The following is a 17,976-nucleotide window of genomic DNA, read 5'->3' on the forward strand; positions in this document are numbered from 1 at the left end:
ATGGCTCAGGTTGGAAGGGACCTCAGAGATCATCTACCCCAATCTCCCCACTGTGGGCAGGGACACCTCTCAACTAGACTAGGCTGCCCAAGGCCTCATCCAGCCTGGCCTTGAACATCCCCAGGAAGGAAGCAGCCACTACCTCCCTGGGCAGCCTGTTCCAGAGTCTCACCACCCTCAGATTGAAGAACTTCTTCCTCAGCTCCAGTCTGACCCTGCTCTCCCTCAGCTTCAAACCCTTCCCCCTAGATAAGATGTACTTACTTCTGCATGTTTTCTGGTCCTCATTCAGGACATATCCCTCCTGGCACTTGCAGATGTATGAATCATCATTATTCACACAGGTATGCTCACAGCCATGGGCAACTGATTTGCAGACATCTTCATCTAGGGAAAAAAATGGAAACATCGCTATGGATTCTGTTTAACAGCTTTACAAGTTAGGGAAGGGACTTTTGACAGCTAGGGAAGGACTTGTAGTGACAGGATGAGAGGGAATGGATTGAAGCTTGAGGAGGGCACATTGAGACTGGAGATTAGGAAGAAATTCTTTGCAGTGAGGGTGGTGAGACACTGGAACAGGTTGTCCAGGGAAGCTGTGATTGTCCCCTCCCTGGAGGTGTTCAAGGCCAGGCTGGATGAGTCCCTGCCCATGGCAGGGGGTTTGGAGTAAACGATCTGTGAGGTCCCTTCCAACCTGAGCCATTCTATGAATCTCTGAAAATTCAGACTCCAAAGATGACACCTGAGGAGTGCATGACAAAGCAGTGTGCCCTTGGCTCACTTCTGCAGCAGTGCCAGAGCAAAGTGGCTGACACACACCCACCACTGACTCACCTCGGCAGGTTGTGCCATCCTGTCTCAGCACAAAGCCATCAGGGCACAGGCAGCTGTACCAATCACCATCACTGATGCACAGATGCTCACAGCCATGGGCAATGGATTTACACAGGTCTTTACCTGGGAATTGTGAAAAGAATTGCCTTATTAGAGCATTTCTGGCCTGAGAAAGCTTGGAGTGGAATGAAGGCTGTTATTTCTTTCATGACTGAAAAAAAAAAAAACATACCCCATGAAAGCTCCTGCTCACTCCTGTACCTTTTCCTGTCTCACCTCAGCAAAAGTCCCCTGTGACACTGACTTGTGTGGGACACAGAGATGTTCACAAGCCTGGCTGAGGTTTTTGCAGATTTTTTTTTCCCCCTTGGAATAATAAAAATTGCATGTAGCCTGGTGAGCTGGGGAAATAACTTCCACTAAATGTAAAATGATGGCAATAATAACTCCCTGAAGGAGCTCACTCTCAGGAGGTTGGTTCTATAATGAAGACACAAATAGCACAACACCACTGGGGAGCAGTGCAGAGGAGAGGGACCTGGGGGTCCTGGTGGACAGAAGGATGCCCATGAGCCAGCAATGTGGCCTTGTGGCCAAGAGGCCAAGAGCATCCTGGGGTGGATTAGAAGGGTTGTGGTTAGGAGGTCAAGAAAGGTTTTCCTCCCCCTCTGCTATGCCCTGCTGACGCTACATCTGGAATATTGTGCCCAGTTCTGGGCCTCTCAGTTCAAGAAGGATCTCAGGGAACTGCTTGAGAGAGTCCAGCAGAGAGCCACAAAGCTGCTGCAGGCAGTGGAACATCTCCCTGTGAGGACAGGCTGAGGGAGCTGGGGCTTGGAGCTTGGAGCAGAGGAGCCTGAGGGCTGCCCTCATTGCTGGGGATAAAGATATGCAGTGTGGGGAGGATGGAGCCAGGCTCTGCTCAGGGATGTCCAAGGACAGGACAAGGGGCACTGGGGGCAAGCTGGAGCAGAGGAGGTGCCACAGGAACAGAAGGGAAAACTTTTTCCCTGTGAGGGTGGCAGAGCCCTGGAGCAGGCTGCCCAGAGAGGTTGTGGAGTCTCCTTCTCTGGAGACATTCAGAACCCATCTGGATGTGTTCCTGTGTGACCTGCCCTGGGTGATGCTGCTCTGGCAGGGGGGTTGGACTGGATGATCTCTGGAGGTCCCTCCCAACCCCTAATGTTCTGATTCTGTCATTGCATAATGCATTTCATTACCAGATCAGGAAGCACAAAACAAAGATTCAGCCACTTACTCCTACAAGTTTTTCCATCCTCCCTCAAGATGAAGTCCTCATGACACTTGCAGACATAGGAATTGTCCATGTTAACACAAATTTGTTCACAGCCATGGTCAACTGAGTTGCAGACATCCTGATCTGAGAAAAGTGGATGGAGTTGGTGAGGTGAGGTTCTTTAGGCAGAGATTACTTTTTATTAACCAGCTCAAATCAGTCCAGAGGAGGCCACAAGGATGATCCAAGGGCTGGAGCACCTCTGCTACGAGGAGAGGCTGAGGGAGCTGGGGGTGTTCAGCCTGGAGAAGACTCTAGGGGCAGGTTAGAGCTGCCTTCCAATAGCTGAAGGGATCCTCCAGGAAGGCTGCAGAGGGACTTCTCCTGAGGGTGTCTAGAGACAGGCAAGGGGGAATGGTTTGAAGCTGAGGGAGAGAAGGGTGAGACTGGAGCTGAGGAAGAAGTTCTTCAGTGTGAGGGTGGTGAGACTCTGGCATAGGCTGCCCAGGGAGGCTGTGGCTGCCTCCTCCCTGGGGGTGTTCAAGGCCAGGTTGGATGAGGCCTTGAGCAACTGAGTCTAGTTGAGAGGTGTCCTTGCCCATGGTGGGAAGGTTGGAGTAGATGAGATTTGAGGTCCCCTCCTATCTAAGCCATTCTGTGACTCAGCTCGCTGGACCCCACCAGCATACACATGTGCAAACACTCCCAGCCACAACACTTGAAAGCCTCAAATAAAAACACACTTCTGCAGCTGAGGCTACTCACCTCTACAGGTCTTTCCATCTTCATTCAGTGTGAACTTCTCATGACACTTGCAGATGTATGAATCTTCAGTATTCACACAGAGATGTTCACAGCCATGCTTGAGTGAACTGCAAACATCCTTCTCTGCAAACACAAGAGTCAGCAGTCAGGATACATCAAGCTGAGGCCTCCATTGTGTCTGTAATTCCTCACATTAAGCCCTCATGCTGCTCACTTCTGCAGGTTTTCCCATCTTCTGCCAGCAGGAAGCCATCGTGGCATTGGCAGACGTAGGAGTCCTCAGTACTAACACAGAGGTGCTCACAGCCGTGCCTGAGTGCTTGGCAGAGATCCTTATCTGCAAACAGAGGCAAGCTCCTGCTGCTCAGTGCCCTTCCACACCAGCTGCAGGTGGAGAGTGTGCTGCTGCACAAGCAGCCTACTTACTTTTGCAGGTTCTTCCATCTTCTCTTAGCAGGAATCCCTCCTGACACGTGCAGACATAGGACTCCCCAGTGCTGACACAAGCGTGCTCACAGCCATGGCTGACTGATTTGCAGATATCCTTGCCTGGGAACAGTCAGACAATAGCTTACAGTACCACAGTGCCACAGTGTATCAGAGGTTGGAAGGGACCTCAAGAGATCATCAGGTCCAACCCCCATGCCAGAGCAGCATCACCCAGGGGAATCTGGACAGCAATGCATCCAGGAGGGTTTGGAAAGTCTCCAGAGAGTTGTGGACAACCTCTCTGGGCAGCCTGCTCCAGGCCTCTGGCACCCTCACTCTAAAGAAGTTTCTCCTCATGTTGAGCTGAAATCTTCTATGTTCAAGTTTGTCTCCATTGTTCCTTGGCTTATCACTGTGCACCACCCAAAAGAGCCTGGCCCCCTCCCCTTGACCCCCACCCCTCAGCTATTGATAGACATTGATCAGATCCCTCTCAGCCTTCTCTTCTCCACACTAAACAGCCCCAGGGCTCTCAGTCTCTCTTCACAGGGGAGATGCTCAAGTCCCCTAAGCATCCTCATGGCTCTCCCTTGGACTCTCTCCAGCAGGTCTCTGTCTCTCTTGAACTGGGGAGCCCCAAACTGGACACAGGATTGCAGCTGTGGTCTCACCAAGGCAGAGTTAATGTGCTTGGTCAGCTGAACTGTTTGGGTTTTTTTTTCCACAGCTCCAAAAACCCACGGGGGTAATCCCATGAGCAAAGAAAGATGGAAGCCTGCTGGGGTGGGTTGAAAAAAATCCCCCCCCCCCAATATTAAATTTGCCAGAGCAGCTCAGTTGGAAGCAAATGGAGCTGAATTTACAAGCAAAACTACAACCTACAATGGAATGCAAGGAATATGTACAAAATAGACAGGATTTATAACATTTACAGGTATTTACAATTAATAAACAGCACAAGAACTCCCCTTGGCCAAAGACCGGGGGAGCTGCAACAGCTTCTCTCTCCCTGCCTCCCTTCCTTACCTACCCTGCACACAAAGAGGGACAAGGGAAAAGAGAGCAGAGAGAAGTTGTTGTTAACAGCAGTCACACCAGAGGAGTGCAGCCCAGGTCAAGCAGAAGCCAGTTAGACTCTCCCAGAGCAAAGAAGCAAAAAAGAGAGAGATTGTTTTGCAAACTAAGTCTTATGGTAGATACCTCTCCAATGGGATTGTTCAGAACTATGATTGGTTTCCTTTTTACACCCACTAGTGATTTATTTACCTTTTACCACTTTTCTGTTCAAGATCTGTGGAAAATTTTTAAAGGCACAGCCTTTGCCTGCAAACTGAAAGCAAACTGGCTGATGAAATGGCTCAGCTTACATGGAGCATGAGCTCCTTACCACCTGAGCAGAAGGAGCTGCATGGTGGGGATGGCCTCCTACTGACAAGAAATCATTTCAGGATTAATCTGACTAGAGCAAGGAGGAGGACTTTGAATGAAGAGCTGCAAAAGTGAAAGGAGGGAATAACTTTGTAGCCATTGAGCACAAATTCATGCTGCTAAAAACCAAAATGAAACAGAACACCACAGGATGGGAAGCAAAAGAATTCTTTACATTCTTACACCAATGTCAGGAGTCTGCATAAGCAAACCTCAGAAGAATAGGACCTGTTGATATGAGGATAAACAACATCCAGCTGGTACTGCTGAGAACTGAAGGCAGCATTTGTATGACTTCAATGGTTAAAACCAGTTGGGCAAAACCTTGTCAAGAAGGATAGATGGGGAGAAAGTATAGAAGGAAGTGAAGTCATCTAGCAGCATTCCTTATTTCTTAGCTTGAGAGAGGCTCTTCTTCCCCTCTGCTATGCCCTGCTGAGGCCACATCTGGAATATTGTGCCCAGTTCTGGGCCCCTCAGACCAAGAAGGACCTCAGGGAACTGCTTGAGAGAGTCCAGCAGAGAGCCACAAAGCTGCTGCAGGCAGTGGAACATCTCCCTGTGAGGACAGGCTGAGGGAGCTGGGGCTTGGAGCTTGGAGCAGAGGAGCCTGAGGGCTGCCCTCATTGCTGGGGATAAAGATGTGCAGAAAGACAAAGCCAGGCTCTGCTCAGGGATGTCCAAGGACAGCACAAGGGGAACTGGGGGCAAGGTGCAGCAGAGGAGGTGCCACCTCAACATGAGGAGACACTTCTGTACTGTGAGGGTGACAGAGCCCTGGAGCAGGCTTCCCAGAGAGGTTGTGGAGTCTCCTTCTCTGGAGACATTCAAAACCCAGCTGGATGTGTTCCTGTGTGACCTGCCCTGGGTGATCCTGCTCTGGCAGGGGGGTTGGACTGGATGATCTTCTGAGGACCCTTCCAACCCCTCACATTCTGTGACTCTGTGATTGTGTGTGACCTATAGAGAGCTATATTCTCTTCTGAGAGCTATGAATCAGTGGATAATCTGCTAACAAAAGGAAAATGCAACGTGTTCTCTTATTGTTGAGGTACTTACTTCGGCATGTTCTCCCATCGTGCCTCAGTACAAATCCATCATGGCACTGGCAAGTGTAGGAGTCATCAGTGGTAATGCAGAGGTGTTCGCAGCCATGACTGACTGACTTGCAGATGTCCTTATCTAGGAATAATTCAGATTTTATTTACTACAGCTGGATGAATGAGAACATGTGCTCAGCACTGGGGAGGCCACACCTGGAGTGCTGTGTTCAGCTCTGGGCCCCTCACTACAGGAAGGACATTGAGAGGCTAGAGCAGGTCCAGGGAAGGGCAGTGAGGCTGGAGAAGAGCCTGGAGCACCTGGACTTCAAGGAGGGGCTGAGAGAGCTGGGGGTGTTCAGTCTGGAGAAGAGGAGGCTGAGGGAGACCTCATTGTTCTCTACAGCTCCCTGAGGGGACGCTGGAGCGAGGAGGGGGCAGCCTCTGCTCCTTGGTGGCAAGAGATAGGACCAGAGGAAGTGATAGGACCGGAGGGAATGGAACAAAGCTGGAAGTGGGGAGATTCAGGCTGGACGTGAGGAAGAAGTTCTTCCCCATGAGAGTGGTGAGAGCCTGGAATGGGTTGTCCAGGGAGGTGGTTGAGGCCCCATCCCTGGAGGTGTTTAAGGCCAGGCTGGATGAGGCTGTGAGCAACCTGCTGTAGTGTGAGGTGTCCCTGCCCATGGCAGGGGGGTTGGAACTGGATGAGCCTTGTGGTCCCTTCCAACCCTGACTGATTCTATGATTCTATGAAATGGTTCCAGGCTGCCCCAGGGGAGGTTCAGGCTGGATGTTAGGAAATATTTCTTCACAGAGAGAGTTCTCAGCCATGGGAATGGTCTGCCCAGGGCAGTGCTGGAGTCACCATCCCTGGAGGTGTTTAAGCAGTGTGTGGGTGCTTAGGGACATGGTTTAGTGTTGACCCTTCTGGTGCTGGGTGAAAGGTTGGACTGAATGAGCTCGAAAGTCTCTTCCAACCAGATACATTCTGTGATTCCCAAGACTTTTAAGGGTAAACATAGTAAGCTCCTAACAAATACAGAAGATAGCCTCCTTTTGTCTGGCAAAAGTGCCCAGAAGAAGCCCTGCCTCTAACACAAGATGTTTCTTCAGTCCAAGATGTTTCTTCAGTAGCCCTGTGAGTGCAAAAAAAAAAAAAAAAAACAACATAGAGTAACATCAAACCAACTTACTTCTACATGTTTTCTTATCTTCCCTCAAGACAAAGCCCTCGTAGCACTGGCAGATGTATGAACTGTCAGTATTCACACAAACATGCTCACAGCCATGGTCAACAGAATTGCAGACATCTTTGTCTGGAAAAAAAGGTTGGGGGGGGGGAGGAAATTAAATAAATAAGGTTGCCAGTATTGGAAAGATGTCTGTGAATGCACAGCTGACAGAGGACATCTGCTGAGGATAAGGAGACTTACTCCTACAGGTTTTTCCATCTTCCCTTAGTGCAAATCCCTCAGAACACTGGCAGGTGTAGGACTCCCCAGCGCTGACACAGAGGTGTTCACAGCCGTGGTCGACTCCTCTGCAGATGTCTTTACCTAAGAGGGGTTGAGGTGTTTGGTTAAAGCAGATCTACAGTCAAGAGATCAGCCAGGGAGAACTAGCAGCTTTGATTAGGTCTGCTGGCAGCAAGACTGACTTCTTGGCACCTGAAAAGCTCCAGGCTTTAATCTTAGACTCCAGGCATGTCAGTTGGGATTTTAAAATATGCTTTTCTGTCTGCAGAGCCTCCTACAAGCTTCCAGCAGGTGTTACAGTGCTGCTCCTGTGTTCTAATAAGAAGCTTTTGTTGTTGGATTTGTGTGGTACTTGCAGGCTGTGCCTTGAAAATTTTCCACAGATCTTGCACAGAAAGTAGTAGAACATAAATAAATCACCACTGGGAGTAAAAAGGAAAATAATGAGAAGCTCTAAGCAACCCCATTGGACAGATAACAAACATAAGCTAGTTGTGTACACTAACCTTCTCTCTTTGCTTCCTCTGCTCTGGCTGGTGCTTCTGCTGGCTCTTTGCTGACCTTGGCTTGCTTTGTTGTGGTTCAGTATCTCATAGAATCATAGAATCAGTCAGGGTTGGAAGGGACCACAAGAATCATCCAGTTCCAACCCCCCTGCCATGGGCAGGGACACCTCACACTAGATCAGGCTGGCCAGAGCCTCATCCAGCCTGGCTGCAAACACCTCCAGGGATGGGGCCTCAACCACCTCCCTGCACAACCCATTCCAGGCTCTCACCACTCTCATGGGGAAGAACTTCTTCCTCACCTCCAGCTTTATTCCATTCCCCCCAGTCCTATCACTATCTGAGATCCTAAAAAGTCCCTCCCCAGCTTTCTTGGAGCCCCCTTCAGATACTGGAAGGCCACAAGGTCACCTCAGAGCCTTCTCTTCTCCAGACTGAACAGCCCCAACTCCTTCAGTCTGTGCTCAAAGGAGAGGTGCTCCAGCCCTCTGCTCATCCTGGTGGCCCTTCTCTGGACACCTTCCAGCATGTCCATATCCCTCTTGTAACAGAGGCTCCAGAACTGGATGCAGTACTCCAGGTGGGGTCTCACCACAGCAGAGTAGAGAGGGATCTAACAAACAACTCTTTGCTATTTCTCTCTTCCATCATGTACAGGGTGAGTAGGGAGCAAGAAGGGGAATCTATTAGTAGCTCCCCTGGTTAGCCCATGGGAGTTCTTGTGCTGTTTATAAATTGTAAATACCTGTAGATAAATATTGTATACTTTGCACTTATTCATTGCGTTTCATTTTAGATTTGCTTGTAAATACAGCTTCATCTGCTTCCAGCTGAGCCGGTCTGGCAATTTTATGTTGGGACCCACCAGAGATTTGTTAGAACACTTCCACAAATCTACAGACTGCAGAGAAAAGTCTGAGTCATTATCAGAGCACAGTGATGTCCTGTGACAGGACAAGGGGCACTGGGGGCAAGCTGGAGCAGAGGAGGTGCCACAGGAACAGAAGGGAAAACTTTTTCCCTGTGAGGGTGGCAGAGCCCTGGAGCAGGCTGCCCAGAGAGGTTGTGGAGTCTCCCCTGCAGACATTCAAACCCCATCTGGATGTGTTCCTGTGTGACCTGCCCTGGGTGACCCTGCTCTGGCAGGGGGGTTGGACTGGATGGTCTCTGCATCCAACCCCTCACATTCTGTGATTCTCTGAATGTGTCCATCTCCTGAGAAGGAGACTCCACAATCAATCTGGGCAGCCTGCTCTAGCACCCTCACAGGAAATAAGCTTTTCCTTGGTTCAAGTGGAACCTCCTGGGTTGCAGTTTGTGCCCATTTTCCCTTGTCCCGTCACTGGGCATCCCCGAAAAGAGCCCAACACCATCCTGTGGACACCTGCCCTATAAATATTGACCAGAATAGAGAAGGCTTCCTCTCAGGCTGCTCTTCTCCAGACCAAATATTGTGTGATTCTGAGGTACTTACTCCTGCAGGTTTTCCCATCTTCTCTCAGCAGAAAACCCTCATGACACTTGCAAACATAGGAGTCCCCTTCACTAACACAGACATGCTCACAGCCATGGCTGACTGATTGGCAGATGTCCTGTCCTGGGAATGACAGATACAAAAATGAAAAGATGATGAAAAAATGCAGATAGCTAGACTTTGCTGTGTCTTCACCTCAATCTCCCCTCCTCTAGCCTGCATCCATTCCCCCCAGTCCCATCACTACCCAAAGGCTTTGCTGTATCCTGTCCAGACAATCACAGCACAATCAGGCATCTGCTGCTGAGCAATTAGCTGTGCAAAGCAGCCTGAGCTCTTGGCACCAAATGACAAAGGCTTGAGCCTGAAAACATGAGGATTGGAGCAACTGCAAAAGCAGGGCAGAGGATGACTGAGCCAGAGCTGGGCCTCCAAAGCATTTAACAGCTGCTCTCAGCTCAGAACTTAGCAGGGCAAATGCTACCAGCAGGTTCAAAAGCTGCTCTTGATGGACTCATTTCCTTCTTGCTATGCACAAGCAACAGCATTACAGAATCACAGAGTCACAGAATTGTCAGGGCTGGAAGGGACCTCAAGGATCAGCCAGTTCCAAGCCCCCTGCCATGGGCAGGGACACCTCACACTACAGCAGGTTGCTCACAGCCACATCCAGCCTGGCTGCAAAAACCTCCAGGCATGAGGCTTCCACCACCTCCCTGGGCAACCTGTGCCAGTGTCTCACCACCCTCAGGGTGATGAATTTCTTCCTGACATCCAATCTGGACCTCCCCATTTCTAGTTTTGCTCTATTCCCCCCAGTCCTATCACTCCCTGACACCCTAAAAAAAAACCCCCCCCAACTTTCTTGTAGCTCCCTTCAGATACTGGAAGGCACAAGAAGGTCTCCTGGGAGCCTTCTCTTCTTCAAACTGAACAGCCCCAACTCTCTCAGTCTGTCTCCATAGCAGAGGAGCTCCAGCCCTCTGATACTCCTTGAAATGAATGTTGAGGAGGATAGGAGGTGAAGGGTCTTGGTTTGGGTTTTTGTTCAGGTTTTTTTGTTTGTTTGGGGTTTTTTGTGATGTTTTCATTGCTTTTTTGGGTTTTGGTTTTGTTTTCATTTGGTTTTGTTCAGTGAGAAGGCCAAAAAGTTTTCTTTCCTTGCCTGCTGCACATGGTAAAATGTTCACTAGATGTTGGTCACTCACTTCTGCAGGTCTTGCCATCTTCTCTCAGTATGAATCCCTCATGGCACCTGCAGCTGTAGGAGCTGTCAGCACTAACACAAACGTGCTCACAGCCATGGCTGACTGATTTGCAGACATTTTTACCTGGGAATAATTTAACAGATAAAAGAAGTTAGGTGAGTTACCTAAGAGTCAGATGTTCAAAGTCTTACAGTTCCAAGCTACTGAATGTCCTTTGTCCTTGCTGGCAGACTGGACTCAGTCATACATTTTCCCTGGGCTGCATCAACAGAGTGAAGGAGGGGATTCTGCCCCTCTGCTCTGCTCAAACCCCTCCAGCAGCACTGCCTCCAGTTCTGGTGCCCCCAGCATAAGCGGGACATAGAACTGATGGAGAGGGTCCAGAGGAAGCCTCAAAGATGATCAGAGGGCTGGAGAACCTCCCCTATGGGGACAGGCTCAGCTTGGAGAAGAAAAGGCTCTGGAGAGACCTTAGAACAGCCTTCCAGTACCTGAAGGGGGCTACAAGAGAGCTGGGAAGGGACTTTTGACAAGGGCTGCTGTGTTAGGATGAGAGGGAATGGATTGAAGCTTGAGGAGGGCAGATTGAGACTGGAGATGAGGAAGAAATTCTTTGCAGTGAGGGTGGTGAGACACTGGAACAGGTTGCCCAGGGAGGTGGTGGATGTCTCCTCCCTGGAGGGGTTCAAGGCCAGGCTGGATGAAGCCTTGAGCAACCTGGGCTAGAGGAAGGTGTCCCTGCCCATGGCAGGGGGCTTGGAACTGGATGATCCTTAAGTTCCCTTCCAACCCAACCCATTCCATAACTGTATGAATCTATAGCCCCTGCCGTCTTTTGGGTTGTAACAAAAAGCTGGTGAGATCTGTGGCTATTTGGGGGCTTACAATTACAGAATACTCAATGCCTGTGTGTTTTTCAGAGACTTATCCACGATCCTTCCTTGATGGGTTAGGGATCAAAAGTATAAAACTGGAGAAAAAATTTGCAAGGAACTTTTTTTCTTGATACCTGCCATTCATCACAGCTGCATGAAGTACCAAGTCTCCATTGCAATTCTATCCCTTTTGCAACCATCCTTACCCCATGCTGGACACAATGAACTTTCCCTTACTCATATTGCAAGCTTCATGCTGTGTGTAAGACTTCAGAAGCAGAATATTTGTGCCTTGATTTGAGAAGAAAATTACAGTTGTCCTTTACAAGGATTATGTCAGACCAAAATAGTTTTGAGTCCACAAGAGTCCGGTTTCAGGGCTGCTTTTTCAAGGACACAAACAGTCAGGGTGGGATTGAGGTGCCTGGAAGTGTTCACCCAGTACCATTTTAGATGCTGTAGCATCTAAACATATCCCAGATGTTGACATACTGCTGGCAAATAGGACACCAAAGGGGAAATAATGAACTTTTGGAGTCCTTGACAGTTTAAAAGGCCACTGGACAGCAATGTTTAGGCAATCAAACCCTAGGTTACAGATTTCTTCACAGGGTCACAGAATGTTAGGGGTTGGAAGGGACCTCTGGAGATCTTCCAGGCCAACCCCCTGCCAGAGCAGGACCATAGAATCCAGCACAGGTCACACAGGAACACATCCAGACAGGGATGGAAAGGCTCCAGAGAAGGAGACTCCACAACCTCTCTGGGCAGCCTGCTCCAGGGCTCTGTGACCCTCACAATAAAGAAGTTCCTTCTCCTGTTGAGGTGGAACCTCCTGTGCTTCAGTTTCCATCCACTGCCCCTTGTCCTATCCCAGGGCACAACTGAGCAGAGCCTCTCCCTGTCCCTTCCTTCCTGACCCCCAGCCCTCAGCTATTGATAGACATTGATCAGATCCCCTCTCAGTCTTCTCCTCTCCACACTGAACAGCCCCAGGGCTCTCAGCCTCTCCTCCCCAGGCAGTGCTCCAGTCCCTTCAGCATCCTTGCAGCCCTCCCTTGGACTCTCTCCAGCAGATCCCTGTCCCTCTTGAACTGGGAAGCCCAGAACTGGATGCAATATTCCAGGTGACGTCTCAGCAGGGCAGAGCAGAGGAGGAGGAGAACCTCCCTGGCTCTGCTGGACACACTCCTCTGAATGCACCCCAGGACCCCATTGGCCTTCTTGGCCACCAGGGCACATTGCTGTCCCATGCAGAACTTGCTGTCCCCCAGCACTCCCAGGTCCTTCTCCTTGGGGCTGCTCTCCAGCAGATCCCCTCCTGACCTTCTAGGTGTGCAGTACAATCCTGGCTGGAGCTGCTAAATGCTCACTTACGTCTGCATGTCTTGCCATCACTCCGAAGCCTGTATCCTTCCAGACACTGACAGGTGTAAGATCTGTCCCCACTCACACACAAATGTTCACAGCCATGATCACCCAGGGCACAATAGTCAACTCCTGCAGGAGCAATCAAAGTTAGCAACAGAAAAGAAAAATAAATTAACACATCAACGGGTTTTAGCCTCTAGCATTTGCATGGCATATAAGCAAGGAAACCCAAATACACTGAACTGCTTAAGCAATGATTCACTGCCTTATCTCCCAGGATACACACAGGGCCACAAAGTGACCACAGGGCTGGAGAACCTCCCTTATGGGCACAGGCTGAGTGACTTTGGGCTGTTCAGCCTGGAGAAGAGAAGGCTGACCTTAGAGCAGCCTTCCTGTACCTGAGGGGGGCTACAAGAAAGCCATGAAGGGACTTTTGACAAGGGCTGGGAGTGATAGGATGAGAGGGAATGGATTGAAGCTTGAGGAGGGCAGATTGAGACTGGAGATTAGGAAGAAATTCTTCAGCTTGAGGGTGGTGAGACACTGGAACAGGTTGCCCAGGGATATTGTGGTGCCTCCTCCCTGGAGCCGTTCAAGACCAGGCTGGATGAGGCATTTAGCAACCTGGGCTGGTGGAAGGTGTCCCTGCCCATGGCAGGGGGGTTGAAACTAGATGATCTTTAAGTTCCCTTCCAATCCAACCCATCCTATGAATCTGTGAAATAAAATGCAAAGAGGGCCTGGGGTACTTTCCCCTGGTTGCTTTCAGCAGAGCTGAGAAATCCTTTTTTCCTGTGCTTAATGTAGCTCAGCAGGGACCACACCTCAGTACTCACAAACTGAATCCACAAACCCCAAACACTTTAGCAATAATTTTATACAAGACAGTGGCAAAGCCATAAATGCCACCTTGGGAACATTTTTCTTTTAAACACAGCCTCCAAACTAGCTGCAGTGAGGATAGTAGCCCCCAGAAGTCACTTGTGGACCTCACCCAGCTGCCATGGCAGCAAGCAGGAAGCCTCTGAGGGACCTCAGTGGGTTTGGACTACTCAAGCTTTTGCAAGGAATGGCAAATGACAAGGACTGTTAAATGGGGTCCATTGCTCATCTCACATTGCAGAAGTGTTTCTCTGTAATGCAGGGACACAGCAGCCCTGGGAACCTGCAGGCAGCACTTGCTGCTGTCACAGGATCACACAGGATGCTAAGGCTTGGAAGGGACCTCAGGAGATCTTCCAGTCCAACCCCCCTGCCAGAGCAGGACCATAGAATCCAGCACAGGTCACACAGGAACACATCCAGACAGGGCTGGAAAGGCTCCAGAGAAGGAGACTCCACAACCTCTCTGGGGAGCCTGTTCCAGGGCTCTGGAACCCTCACAGTAAAGAAGTTCCTCCTCCTGTCGAGGTGGAACCTCCTGTGCTTCAGTTTCCATCCACTGCCCCTTGTCCTGTCACAGGGTGCAACTGAGCAGAGCCTGTCCCTGTCCCTTCCTTCCTGATCCCCAGCCCTCAGCTATTGATAGACATTGATCAGATCCCCTCTCAGTCTTCTCTCCACACTAAACACCCCCAGGGCTCTCAGCCTCTCCTCCCCAGGCACTGCTCCAGTCCCTTCAGCATCCTTGCAGCCCTCCCTTGGACTCTCTCCAGCAGATCCCTGTCCCTCTTGAACTGGGCAGCCCAGAACTGGATGCAATATTCCAGGTGAGGTCTCAGCAGGGCAGAGCAGAGGGGGAGGAGAACCTCCCTGGCTCTGCTGGACACACTCCTCTGAATGCACCCCAGGACCCCATTGGCCTTCTTGTCCCCCAGGGCACATTGCTGTCCCATGCAGAACTTGTTGTCCCCCAGCACTCCCAGGTCCTTCTCCTTGGGGCTGCTCTCCAGCAGATCCCCTCCCAACCTGTCCTGCTGCAGTTTATTCTTCCTCCCCAGGTGCAGGACTCTGCACTCATCCTTGTTGACCCTCAGTAGGTTCCTCTGTGCCCAGCTCTCAGTCTGTCCAAGTCTCTGAATGGCCTCACAGCCTTCAGGTGTCTCAGCCAGGGGCTAGGCTCCAGACCCTGTCACTGCTCCATGTACACTGGTCCTGCTTTTCTATTAGAGCTGTAGTTGCAGAAGCAAAGTCTCTCAAAGTATTGGATGGGGGGAAAAGTAATATGGAGGCAAAGATAAGTTTAAAGACAAATTTGCCTTTGCTGATTTGCCTCACCTCTCCCTAGATCATTTTTTGTGACTGAGCACTTGGATTTTGAGGGCTCTTAAAACTGTGCTGCCTGAGTGCAAGAAAAGGAGCAAGCTCTGGAGCTGCTCCAATACTCGAGCTTGAAAAGTATTGTACCTCCTAAACCTGGAGCCAAAGTGGCCAAATCCTTCTCATCAAAGAGGTCCAGGAAAAGTCAACAGGCAAAATGAATTCACATTCCTCTTTTCCTGACCCTTCCCATCTAATTCTTTTGCCCTCTGAAGGAGGCAATTCAGCTGTTTGTTTATCTGCAATGACTCTCAGTGAGCACGAGACTGGTAAACGGTGGAGAGCTCTCAGGACAACATTTGCTCCCTTATTAAGGGCTTCCAAGCAAAATCTGAAGCCCACTGTGGGACTCTCACCTCCTAGCACAGGTAAGCTGATGCAGTTTGCCTGGGGGACACTGACCTGTTGGTCAGACACCCTTCTCATGCCATTGAAAAACTGTCCTCAACACCTGGATCTTCCAAAACTCTGCCAAACCTTGGAGGATTTACAGTTATACTATCATGGAATCACAGAATTGTCAGGGTTGGAAGGGACCTCAAGGATCACCCAGTTCCAACCCCCCTGCCATGGCCAGGGACACCTCACACTACAGCAGGTTGCTCACAGCCACATCCAGCCTGGCTGCAAAAACCTCCAGGCATGAGGCTTCCACCACCTCCCTGGGCAACCTGTGCCAGTGTCTCACCACCCTCATGGGGAAGAATTTCTTCCTAACATCCAATCTGAATCTCCCCATTTCTAGTTTTGCTCCATCCCCCCCAGTCCTATCACTCCCTGACACCCTCAAAAGTCCCTCCCCAGCTTTCTTGGAGGCTCCTTCAGATATTGGAAGGCCACAAGAAGGTCTCCTCAGAGCCTTCTCTTCTCCAGACTGCACAACCCCAACTCTCTCAGTCTGTCTCCATAGCAGAGCAGCTCCAGCCCTCTGCTCATCCTCATGGCCCTTCTCTGGACACCTTCCAGCATGTCCATATCCTTCTTGTAATGTGGGCTCTACACCTGGATGCAGTACTCCAGGTGGGGTCTCACCAGAGCAGAGGATCATCCCCTATGACTTTTTTTTTTGTCTTTTCCTTTTCCCCTGTCTGTTTCTGCTTTCAAGCCATGGTTAAAAGTATTGTCAACATGCAGTCTGTAAGAATAAATTGAAGGTAAGCCTGTAAGAATAAATTCCTCTGCCCTGTGAGGAAAAGAATGAGGTTAAGGAGGTTCTCATGAGACTTACGTGTGCAGGTTTTTAGGTCCTCGTTGATGACAAATCCTTCAGAGCACTGACAGACATAGGAGGCACCAGTGTTTAGGCACAGCTGCTCACAGCCATGATTGCTCTCAGCACAGTGGTCCACCCCTGTTGATTTGTGTGAACAGTTGAGGAAATCACATTGGAGCCATAGACACAACCACTGCCACACTGTGGTTAGCAGGCAATGCCCTCACAGAGCCAGGCCAAAAGATCAGCACAGCTCTTCACTTCTGCAGCATCCCCACCTGCTTCAGCAGCTGGAGTGCCTTAACAACACCCCCAGGAAACCAACAACCCCACCTGGCAGGTAACAAACTTGATGAAGAATCACAGAGTTGTCAGGGTTGGAAAGGACCTCAAGGATCATCCAGTTCCAACCCCCCTGCCATGGCCAGGGACACCTCACACTACAGCAGGTTGCTCACAGCCACATCCAGCCTGGCTGCAAAAACCTCCAGGCATGAGGCTTCCACCACCTCCCTGGGCAACCTCTGCCAGTCTCTCACCACCCTCATGGGGAAGAATTTCTTCCTAGCATCCAATCTGAATCTCCCCATTTCTAGTTTTGCTCCATTGCCCCCAGTCCTATCACTCCCTGACACCCTCAAAAGTCCCTCCCCAGTTTGCTTGTAGCCCTCTTGAGATACTGGAAGGCCACAAGAAGGTCTTTTTGGAGCATTCTCTTCTCCAGACTGAACCACCCCAACATTCTCAGCCTGTCCTCACAGCAGAGGAGCTCCAGCCCTCTGCTCATCCTTGTGGCCCTTCTCTGGACACTTCTGTAGGGGCAGACCTCCCGTACCAAAAATCACAGAGGAAAAACTAACATGAAGAACCCTGCAGTCCCTCCTGGTCATACCCACAGAATCATGCTCTCTAACAAGCAAGGCTGACTCTTTTGGACACCAGAAAATTTTCTCAGAGAGAAAGTATGAAGTAATTCTAAAACAGAAGTGAGGGCTTCTGGATTAATTCATAAGCAGCAAAGCCTTTTTCAACAGGATGAGAAATCACTAATTTAGAACTTCAACACATTCAAACTCTTCAAGTGTACTGGCAGACATACAAAGGATGAATCACAGAATGGCTCAGGTTGGAAAGGACCTCGGAGATCATCTACTCCAACTTTCCCACCATGGGCAGGGACACCTCTCAACCAGACTCAGCTGCCCTAGTCCTTATCCAACCTGGCCTTGAACATCCCCAGGAAAGATGCAGCCACAGCCTCTTTGGGCAACTTATTCCAGAATTTCACTCCCCTCGTACTGAAGAACTTCTTCCTCAGCTCTAGTCTCACCCTGCTCTCCCTCAGCTTCAAACCATTCCCCCTTGCCTGTCTCTAGACACCCTCAAGAAAAGTCCCTCTGCAGCCTTCCTGGAGGATCCAAGGGCTGGAGCAGCTCTGCTGTGAGGACAGGCTGAGGGAGCTGGGGGTGTTCAGCCTGGAGAAGAGAAGACTCTGAGGGGACCTTAGAGCTGCCTTCCAATAGCTGAAGGGATCCTCCAGGAAGGCTGCAGAGAGACTTTTCCTGAGGGTGTCTAGAGACAGGACAAGGGGGAATGGTTTGAAGCTGAGGGAGAGCAGGGTTAGACTGGAGCTGAGGAAGAAGTTCTTCAGTGTGAGGGTGGTGAGACTCTGGAACAGGCTGCCCAGGGAGGTTGTGGCTGCCTCCTCCCTGGGGGTGTTCAAGGCCAGGCTGGATGAGGCCTTGAGCAGCTGAGTCTAGTTGAGAGGCGTCCCTGCCCATGGTGGGGAGGTTGGAGGAGATGATCTCTGAGGTCCCTTCCAACCTGAGCCATTCTGTGATTCTGTGCTATAGGCA

The 17,976-nt window shown here is 50.3% G+C and overlaps 1 protein-coding gene across 1 annotated transcript in view; it reads right to left on the bottom strand.

The window, feature by feature from the left end:
• The window catches only part of MATN2 (matrilin 2), a 65,104-nt gene that overhangs the window by 9,051 nt on the left and 38,077 nt on the right, over positions 1 to 17,976 (bottom strand). The window contains exons 7-19 of the mRNA XM_054385377.1: positions 16,136 to 16,258; positions 12,652 to 12,774; positions 10,400 to 10,522; positions 9,192 to 9,314; positions 7,170 to 7,292; positions 6,930 to 7,052; positions 5,756 to 5,878; positions 3,266 to 3,388; positions 3,054 to 3,176; positions 2,840 to 2,962; positions 2,096 to 2,218; positions 838 to 960; positions 265 to 387 (exon numbers count right to left, since the gene is read on the bottom strand). Of these exons, the coding sequence (XP_054241352.1) occupies positions 265 to 387; positions 838 to 960; positions 2,096 to 2,218; positions 2,840 to 2,962; positions 3,054 to 3,176; positions 3,266 to 3,388; positions 5,756 to 5,878; positions 6,930 to 7,052; positions 7,170 to 7,292; positions 9,192 to 9,314; positions 10,400 to 10,522; positions 12,652 to 12,774; positions 16,136 to 16,258 (1,599 nt within the window). The remainder of the gene's footprint in view (positions 1 to 264; positions 388 to 837; positions 961 to 2,095; positions 2,219 to 2,839; positions 2,963 to 3,053; positions 3,177 to 3,265; positions 3,389 to 5,755; positions 5,879 to 6,929; positions 7,053 to 7,169; positions 7,293 to 9,191; positions 9,315 to 10,399; positions 10,523 to 12,651; positions 12,775 to 16,135; positions 16,259 to 17,976) is intronic.

This window comes from Indicator indicator, chromosome 12, assembly GCF_027791375.1.
Source record: "Indicator indicator isolate 239-I01 chromosome 12, UM_Iind_1.1, whole genome shotgun sequence".
Taxonomy (NCBI): domain Eukaryota; kingdom Metazoa; phylum Chordata; class Aves; order Piciformes; family Indicatoridae; genus Indicator; species Indicator indicator.